Source organism: Athene noctua, chromosome 9 (assembly GCF_965140245.1).
Source record: "Athene noctua chromosome 9, bAthNoc1.hap1.1, whole genome shotgun sequence".
Classification (NCBI taxonomy): domain Eukaryota; kingdom Metazoa; phylum Chordata; class Aves; order Strigiformes; family Strigidae; genus Athene; species Athene noctua.
Window position 1 is genome coordinate 8,191,183 of NC_134045.1, and position 10,443 is coordinate 8,201,625.

The 10,443-nt window shown below is 37.5% G+C and overlaps 1 protein-coding gene across 1 annotated transcript in view; it reads right to left on the bottom strand.

The window, feature by feature from the left end:
• SLC6A2 (solute carrier family 6 member 2) overlaps positions 1–10,443 on the bottom strand; it is a 71,796-nt gene that overhangs the window by 23,942 nt on the left and 37,411 nt on the right. Inside the window, 3 exon segments of the mRNA XM_074912976.1 lie at positions 1,908–2,011; positions 6,310–6,444; positions 7,252–7,390. Of these exon segments, the coding sequence (XP_074769077.1) occupies positions 1,908–2,011; positions 6,310–6,444; positions 7,252–7,390 (378 nt within the window).

A 10,443-nucleotide genomic window follows, 5' to 3' on the forward strand; every position in this document is an offset into this window, starting at 1 on the left:
AGTAGGCCATAAATCTTTAGATGTCTACCTAATCTTCACAGCGTCTTGTATGTAATCTTTTGCTGTATGTGACCTTTTGAACAGAGGACATGGCTCTGTGAACATCAGTAATGCCAAACAGTGCTTTAATAAGCAGAAAGAAAATATGATTACCTTTCATCAGTTACACTATCCAAAAACATAGGTGCCATACCCCAAATTTTATTATCTTCCTCACATTATTTTGATAACATTGAAAAATTTATGTCCTGCAATTCTTAAAGTGTTTTCCTGGGGAGAGGCTGCAGGATCAAGAGACACCAGATTGGACCCATAAACTCAAATTCTTTTCAGTTATTAAAGAAGAAAATTGCTAGGTATTTGTCACCGATAAGATGGCAACAGTAATTATTGTTCCCCACAATTCAAAAACATTCTCATGCAAGTGAATAGTGTTTCTCTTCACTTAGTCACTGGATTATATGATGCTTATCTCATAAACTGAGCTGAGATAGCTCTCAATACTTTGCATGTAGAACTAGGTCATAATTTAAGTACAGATTTTCATACTTTCTGGCCCCGATTTTCATTATTGTTACCCTACCCTACATTACTGACACTATTCCTCTTGGGGAAGGTGTGTTGAAGCATAGATGGGACATTACAGTGCTGAGTCATAGCCTTCATTTGGAAACAGTACTATTTTCAGTTTGTTGTTTTCAAGAAAGCCTTTTGTATAAAATATGTGAGCACATTATAGAGTTATTTGACCAAAGGATATTTTTGAGTGTTGTAAATGCTAGTGAACTGAAGCTTGCTTTTATGGTTAGAACTAAAACACAGTATTTAATGAAACTACAGAATACTCTTACAGGGAAGGCAAGGCTTATGAAGCAACATTGAACAAATATAGTAAGCTAAGAACTAAGTAATATGATTTCACATATAGTCTGTGGTGTTTTCTTAGTTTCAAGTGGATTTTTTTTACATTTCAGAGCAAAATTCTAATACAGAAAAAAACCAGTTATATAGGGAGCTGTTATGACATTAATGCACAATTATTTGCAGAAGGATATAAATGTTATTTTGGAAGACTGCTATGGCTAGCCTTCTACCTGAAGGGTTCTCAAATCTGGTTATATTACCTACTGCAAATAATCAGCTGGAAAACTAAAGTTGCTCTGGGTTCAATCCAAAGCTCTCTGAAGTCAGTGGAAGTATTCCATGATTTTGGCTTTCAGTATGTTTAAGGCAGTTCATATATTTTCTTGTACCTTTTAACTTTAAAATTTTTTTGTCATCTTTCAGTTCCCAATGTATTCATAATACATGTACTTTCTCAATTTGTATTTCATGGCAAAATTTAAAGCAATACTTTTTTTCATTCCACAATGGAATGTTAACAATACTTCTAAATGTTGGAAGGTGCAGAGCAGCTCTGGTTGATTTTCCATGGTGATGATTCAGCGAAACACTTGCAAACTGACTTGATTTAAAGTGCGTTCCTAAACTGGAGGTCAACATAAAATATCAGCAATATTATCCCAAAGCACAGAAACACTTCTGGAAACTGGAATCCTTCTGCTTTTAGTTCCTGGCCCAGTAAGATTTCATCCTGTGTTCACTGTTGCACTTAATGGTACTGTTGAAAGGCAAACACAAGCACAGTTTACACAGCTGTCTAAAGTCCTAACCCAATCCCATTCTGTTTTGCTCTACAGCAGCTATCTTGGCAGGTTTCTGTTACTAAAATTTCAGTAAGGAAGACAGTATTTCAAGATTTGGGTTGGTTGCTATGTCTACACAAGACTGACCGCCATCATTAATAAATGACTGAAGATAAAAAGATAACTTAGTACTTATTCCAGCTGCAGTTAGAGTAAAATAGTATCATTCTGTAGCAGTAATGAAAGAATAGGCTGTCTTACCTGTAACAGTTGTTGTCAAACTTATTGTAACTGGCAAATGCAATTAAAACACCAAATCCAGCTCCTAAGGAGTAAAATATCTGAGTAGCTGCATCAATCCATACCTGCATAATGACACCAACATTGTCAGTGTCAATTCAGTCCAAAAGATAGATCAGGGAAATGCAAGAAGTGTACAAGACAGCTGGCTTTTGAAAAATGATCAGCATTCATGCTTATGGGGGTGTAAGTGCTTCTCAACCCCTGTGAGATGTCACATGGAGCACAGTCATGGTCTGGAACGGCTTAGCCCGAAGTGGTGAGGGCTGAAGCAGTGGGCAAGTTCTCAGTGCATGCATACTGCTACCCCAGTGGGGTGTACCGGTTGGATCTGCACTTCTGAGCTTTTACTGAGTACTGAAATGATTACATGGGTTTTCTCCTGGGTGACAGAAATAGACTTCCAATAGTTCTTGTTCCAAGTTAGTTTGGAATGTACAACCAGAAAACTAAAAATAGTTAATGGGTCAAGAGTTACAGGACATTTTCTTTCCCATAAGAGAGCTTTCTTCATGGGACTATTAGTACACTTTATATGATGCTTTCTTGTTTCAGAAGCAGAAGCATGACTGACATGCAGTGAACAGAACCATGCAGGCTATCTGTCACCTTTCCCACTTAGTTGGAGAAGGAGCTATTTCTGTGCTAGTCTCTAAATTTCAGTGTAAATGCAGTTTGCTCATTTTAAGAATCGTCCACTAGGGAAAACATGTTTTTAATGCGATAACATTTTCTAAAGTAGCCCTCCAGCCCAACATCCACTCAAGATGTGCAGACAGCAGTCAGGAGCAATGCCACAGTGTTGGTCTCCTGAATCAGAAGCCTGAAAACAGTCTACCCTGATTAATGAGGGTTTCACTTACTCAGTTGTTAACAGAGATATTTAAACAAGCATCTTCAACAAAGGTAATGAAGTCAATGGAGTGAATAATACTCAGCATTTCTCAAAATGAGATCTTCAGTGTTTCATTAAATCTACCAAGTGCTTAAGACTGCAGAAAGCACTGGATTTCATCTCCACCCATCTCTACAAAATGACATCTAATGTATCTATTCAGCAGCAGCTTTCGAACAGATCTAAGCAGCTTATGAGCTCCATCTGCATTGGGATTTTAATGCTAAGTTTTCATATTTGGCCCAGTAGAAAGAAAGAGTGCCTTATCACATCCTAACAAGATATATGAAAGCACTTACACTCGTTATCTACTTTTTTCTCAACACAGATGATAGATGCTTTCAACTACTGCCTGTTGAAGACTGTGAACCATTTATTGAACTCTGGATTTGTAGATAAAGTTAAGTTTATGAACTGTTGAGAGTTAATTATTTGAAAGATATATGAAGAACAATCATGTGTTGCGAACCAGTGGATGGGTGAATATGACTTTTCTTAAATTGAAGTTCATACACAGCTTTTAGATATCATGGATTTCTTTTACTAAATAACAAACCAATACTGTAAAAGTAATCCCTTGCTCATTCATTTTATATGGCCATTTACAGCTGAATGTTCTAGCTCCCCACAAAGGTTGAGTTCCAGTATGGATCTGTTGAGATCCAATAGGGTCGTACTCTCTGAAGAGTAAGAGTGCAGAAGCAGGGATGCAAAGCTTTCTAGAATTTTTCTTGTTTTCTAAAACTTCCCATAACTTATGCTGTTTAATGAAGTTCCTGAAATTTTTTAAAATAATTTTTGCTTGAACTATAACTAGATCTGGATGCTGCCACCATAAGGCACTTGTTTTCATTGGTTCTCTAGCTCTCTTGTGTCTTGCCAGTGGAGTTGCACTCATTATACTTTCCCTTTCTTACTATTCAAGCACCATTAAGCACGTGCTTAAGTCTTACTGATTCAAATAAGAGGTTAGCACCTGCTGCTTACCAAAGGAGTTATGCATATGCTTAAGTATATGTTTCGTAAGAGTCTTGGCTCGTAGTAGCTGATTAGGAAATAAATTGAGAAGATCAAGGTGAAGGGAAAAAAAGAGCAGAACTAAGATTAAATGCAAAACGTTCCCTTTGCTATAACAAAGTAGGCTGTGAAACAGAAAGTGGGGACTGGTTCTTCTGCAGTTTATACTCATGTTCTCTGTTCATTTCAGCTGAATGGCTTCTGATTGATGCATAGTCTGATATATTTTATGGTAGGGTATTGTTTTTATATGCATTCAAAATTTAAAAATTAAAAAACAGTTTATGGGAGACAGTCATCAGTCTTTCTGGCTCTCTTCAGTTATTTATGCCACTATAACTTTTGTGCATACTCTTTCTTGTGTATGCGGATTTAAAGAATTATTGTGCTGTGTGGAGAGGAAACAGTGTGTGCACCCCCAGATGTTCTATAATCTTCAGGAAGCTTGTCAAAGCGTATGAAAGAGCAAGTGACTTCCTCATGTCTTATTGAACTCTGTATTTAACGCTGATTCCTTTAGCAGAACAGAAATGTAGCTGCTGTTTTACACAGATGTTTAATGTATCCATTTATACAGCAGAGTACTAGGACTTTGTAGCTCCTGGACTTTCAGCAAGGGACATGGCTAGGCGTTGGTCTAGTTAAGAGGTCCTCAGGTGAATATCTTTCTCTCCTTTTTATAGAGACACCCTTTGTGGATTTAATATACCTGAAAACTGAGGTGTCTTAGGGCTTGCTCAGTGCTGTGGCCCTATAAAATGAGGCAGACCTTGACACTGATCAGGATGTTCTAACATCTTTCAGCAGAGCCCTCTGTAGGTCATTACTGTTTGTGACTCATGATGTTTCTTTCTTAGATTCTTCATCTGAGAGAAAAAAAAATCATCAATCAGAAAGATTAAGGGTGTGTTGACATAGAACTGAAGCAGGAGTCTATTCTCTGGAGCCTGAGAAGAGATATTAAACACACAAGCCTGTTGCAGCAGCAGGTATCCCAGTCTCCGAGCAGGAGAAAAGCTGACGTGACAAAGCAGTTTGTAAAACTTCTCCTTATAACTGGTCTTTAGTCTTTTATTATTCTAGAGCAACTAATTTTTTCTGTTGTCTGAAAAATTTAATCTTAGAAACAAATAACTTTAGGGTCATCCAAATAGCAGCTGCAGAAATAATAAGCCAAGAAAGAGCAGTGCACAGAATATCCTTTCAAAAGCAGAAGGCAGCTATGATTATGGAGGCCTAGATTCTGAGCTGATGCAAGTTGGCACAGGTCCACAGACATCTAGTTGAACTTGCGATGTTTTTTTCCAAACAGCACTTAAAATATATAAGAAAAAATTTAAGCACCTCCTTTGTTCCTCCTTGCATCTTTGTATTTATGTGTATGCATAAATGTGGATTACTGAGGTGGCTACTGCCTTGGTGACCAAGGTGGATGAAAGTCCTGTATCTGAAATTTGGTTTGTTCGAAAATAGAGTGAGATGGGGTCTGGGTTCTGGTGATAACGTCTGTTGAAGAAATGGCAGTTTCCAAATTTAGTATTACAAAACCAAGGAAGGAGTGTTTTGCTAAGAGTATATAAAATATATCTGTATTCTAACACTCAAAGTGTTTTTAATTATTCATAAAAAAATCAAGATAGGATGCATAGGAAATATACAGTGCAACTATGTACAGACTACAGACATCACTGAAAGCTGCAAATTTTCAAGACAGTTCATTTCCTCCTAGTAGAACTATGTCCTTGCTTTTCAGTTTTATAACCATTTGAATGGCCTCATGACCCATCCACAGATATACCACCAATTTTATAAATTATTTATGATATTCTTAGAGTAGCGTAGTGGTAAGATCTCTCTGTAGTCACCAGATCATTGTTCTTCATAGGTGTGAAATGCTGGTAACTTCATTAAGTTAGTGAGTATACTTGTAGATCTTGCTTTACAATGGATGAAATAATTCTTAGTTCCAAGGTACTCCACAAATTGAATTTGTTTGGATGTATTTAGTGATTCTCTTGCAATGTTGTTAAATGATACAGTGAAATGTGCATTACTTTCAATAGTAAGTTAATAACACCATACTGTTGAGAATCTCCTTCATATGGAGTACTATGATTTGATTCTTAGCTTTTTGAGAACTCAATTTTTGCATGACTCAGTTTTCAGGTATAAAGGATACTGCAATTTACAGGGTGCACAGTCAGAGCATGGACTTTTTAAAAGGACTGCCACACCTGAAACTGCCCTCGTACAGGTATTTTGTAATCAGAACAGTTTGGCTTCAGGCTGTTAGGGAGAGGTTTGGAAAGTTAGACTGTCAGGGACAGTTCTTAAGCAAAAGCAGAAGTGTGGCTATATAATCTCAGAAATTAGCTCTAACATTTTCAGTTTTAACAGCAGGGACAACAGGTGTAATAATAATAAGGGAATGAGAGCAAAGAGTACACTTACTGTGGCTTCTTTTAATCTTCTGAAATCTATGTGCAGGTATGCATTTATTCCATTGTATGCACCAGGCAGGGTTATTCCATGTATTAACAAGACAAATAATACAACATAAGGCAATGTGGCTGTTATCCAAACAACCTGCAGACAACAGAGATCCCAAAGGTTAATCAACTGTTACAGAAAGTTTAAGAATGTGTGAAAAATATAGCTGGGACTTTCTTGGTTTTGTCCATTCAGCTTGATGGAGAAGCTCTTTATAGCATGTCTTGGGGTAAAATGCTGTTATATACCATGAGTCTTTACATATGTATATTTCCAGATACCAGTAGGAGACAGTTTTAACAAACAGAAGACTTGGAATGCTTATACATTACCAGTGTGCGTTAGACTGATGATTAGTTGTTCAGCTATATGTTCATTTGCTAAACAAGTGCAGTCACTGCCTGATGTTAGGTGATGCTTTCGTGAAAATGTACAAAAAGCTTTCAGATGTATCCAACCCTAGAATTTCTGTGGAGGTGTTTTCTGAGGGATGTCAACGAGTAATTTCAAGTTACTTTCATCAAATATTTCCCTTGTCATGGCATTTTTTATAATAAACCCAAAGCATCTTGAACCATCGAAACATTAGTACATTTGGCTATGAATAGGAGGCACATTTCAAACAATTTAAAGTCCTTCAAAATATTTTCTGGATGCGACTGCTAATGTCAAATTGAAAATAATATGCTAATAAAATTTCCAGTTGGAACATCACAAAAGCAAAATATAAAATAAAGCCTGAACTGGAATTGTGTATTTCCACTGCACATATATGAAGGCCTCTCACATGGTTTGGTACCTGAGGATCCTCAGAAGCAGTGATTTAGTGTCTTACTTTCTAAAATTAGGATACTTCTTAAAGGAGACAAAGTAGTTGAGATAAAAGGACAGTATTAGCTCTACCTTTCCTGAAGTCTTCACTCCTTTCCACAGACTAAAGAAAAGAATGATTACCACCACCAAGAGGCAGAGGGAAAGTTGCCAGCGAGGCAAGCCAAGGTCATGGATTCCACGGCTTTCGTGCAGGTGCAGAACTCCTCGCCTACATACCAGATACACAGAAACAAAGCGAAGTCACTGGGGGAAAAAGGCTTTTGCATATCTCATCCTGTGGGCAGCAGAAATGGATGCTGCACTGCAGTAATAGTTGCCCTACTGACATTACCAGCAGTTCTTGAAATCTGTTTTGTAAAGCCATGTCCTGTGCTTCTTCCCACAATGCCTTTATGGTTTCCCTGATCACCAGACTCTGTTTAGCACCGTAGTGCCATAATGATAGCACTTTCTCCTTCACTGGAAGTGTTTTGGGATTTTGTCATTGGGATTCTCGCTTGAACACTGGACAGTTCCCCAGAAAGGCTGCAGAATCTCCATCCTTGGAGATTTTAAAACTTGGCCAGTGGCGACCTTGAGCAAACTGATTTACTTTTGAAGTTAGCCTTGCTTTTGTGTAAGGAGTTGTATTAGATGACCTTCAGAGATCTCTTTCAACCAAAATTATTTTCTGAGATTTTAGATAAAGCAAACAGCTGGCTTCCTGCAACTTGAGCAGTTCCAAAGTTACTTTCAATTTCATTTTGAATAGGCTATTGTGAGGCTGCAGAAAAGTGGTTGGATAGGAAATGCAACAGTTGGTGAATTTAAATTGGATATAGCGCTTTGTGTTGTTCATTGAGACAGTAGAGCAATAGCAGAGGAAATTCTGTTGCTTACCAGGGCAGGCTAGTTTTTTTGAGATCTATACAGTCAAACGGATTGAAGTATAGAAAAGAGTGTCTTCATGACTAGTGATACCTACGATTAGAGTTGACAAAACACATTCTGTGCAACGGGCACAGGGATATGGGAGAGATGTTATAGTGGATCTCCCTTTAACTCAGTTCTCTGCTATTGAAGTGTCTCTGCTTTTACAAATCTAGAAAAAGCAGAAATATTTTGCTTTACTAAAAACTGTGTTTGCAAAGAGGAATGGGATTGCGGCTGGAGCCCTGCACTGGAGGTGAATTGCAGATCTAACTCCTGGTTCTGATACGGATCTACAGGATGGTGGCTTAGGGCTTCATTTTCTTAAGTGCTTCAGTATGAATCCAGATAAAACGGTCACGACCTTCCCTTGTTTCCCCCCCTTTCTCTATTGCCTTTTATTTGCTGTGCACTGCCTGGGTAAAATATAAAGTTGATTTTGTCTTGGCTTCTCTTAGCACCATGATAGTACAAACAAATCAAATGAAAGAAGCCCTTTTCCCTGGAGGACCTTGACATATTTTATGAAGTTAATTATATTTTAGAGAAACTGAAGCACCGAGTGATTTACCTTGCATGACTGCAGACATGTAGAGACTAAAGCCTGAAGACACTAATTCCAGCCCCATTGGCTGTCCCCATACAATCTCTTGATAGATGGTGCTTCAAAATTAACTTAAGCACTTATCAAGTCAGACATGAGTGAGATAGTCGAATAAGTTCCAAGATACAGGGCAAACCTGTGTCAATTTAAATGGGGAAAACTGAAAAATGCCTCTGTACTACTTACAACTGTAGAAACATGCTGGGAAAATAAAGGTGCTTTAGAACAATCCATCTAGTAATATGAAAGAGCTGCATACAATACCCTTTTGATCCCTAAAGCATCAAGATAGGATCAGCTAAGAATTGTAATAGTTCTCTGTAGTTTCTCATGTATAATAAGAAATGCTGTATTTTTGTTTCTATGATTAATCCCAGGCTGGATAAAAGATACTTGAAGAGCGTCCTCCTAAATAAGCAGCTGATCTGTTTCTGTTGCATTGTAAGGCTAATAACAAGTGAGGTTTTAAAAAGGTAGTGACCATGTGTTTGTGGCATATATTCAAGAATGTTCCTATTTAGAATGTATGAGGTGTTTAACTCTTACTATACAACAATATGGCTATATAACAATATAGTGTTACCTGTGAAAACAGTAAAACATAGAGGCAGGCTTATTGAAATCTCATCTAAAATCTATTATCTTTAGTTAAATGTAAATAAATAGATAGGTCTCATTCAACTTTTGCTTAGAGTGTGAATGAAAGCTACTTGTATTTCTGCTAATAAAGGTATAATTTGCTAGAGGATCCACAGGTGTAAGGGATCCTGGGCAGGGATGCCTGATTTCATTCTAAACTTACCAGCTTGGGCAATGATAAGTATAACCAGGAAAAGCTTCACAGGTTTCTGGTCAGAACATTTGTCCAGGATCTTGGGAGAGTTTTGGCAATCTGTGCTATCAAAGTTACACTGCTATTGCTGTCAGAGCTGGATGTTGTAAAGAAGTCTTTCAGATTATTCTATGTAGATATTTACTTGGAAGAATTGAATCTGAACTTGCATTCTTTGTGCCCATTTAACTTTTTATTCTTCTTGCCCAAATATTTTCTGTGTAAAGAAGCCTGCTTCGTTTGTGTTTGCTTTCTAAGAAGCAGCTAGCAATGTGTCTTGTTGTTTGGAACACTTGCAAGAACAGCCATTTCAAATGTGGGATTCCCAGGATTTTCAGGAGAATCTCCATTCCAAGAGTCCTGCTTACTTAATTAGGGCAAGGGATTGTAAAATAGGAAGAAAAAAATACTTCTGCAACCACTCAAACCAGCTGTGTAACTGGGCAGCTAAGCAAGGAAATCTTCATAGACAGCTGTTTCTGAGCTGTAATTCTGTCAGGTTTTGCTTCCTTTTCCTTTTTGTTTTGTTTTGTTTTGTTTTTCTTTGTGACCTCTGAGGATAAGTCATAGAAGCTTTCCAAAAGATGCCCTTTTTGAGTGTTGCTGGGAAGTAGTTCATAAATGCTTACCTACTAGAAGCTGTATTTCTGTTACAGCAGCACCATAAAGCATAAAAGATCTAGCGCTAGACTGCAATTTACATAAAGATGTGCTGAGATCTGAAGAGATCGAAAAGAGAAGCAGTGGCCAAAGTAACAGACAGACTAAACTTTCTTAATTTGAAGGATATAGATCTGTAACGTTCTTTGAAAAAGAGTCAATTTTGGAGAACGGCAAATTTGAAAAGAACTTTGCATTCATCATGTTCATCCAAGTTAGCATACATCAGTGATGCTACAGAAAATCCAGTTAGCTG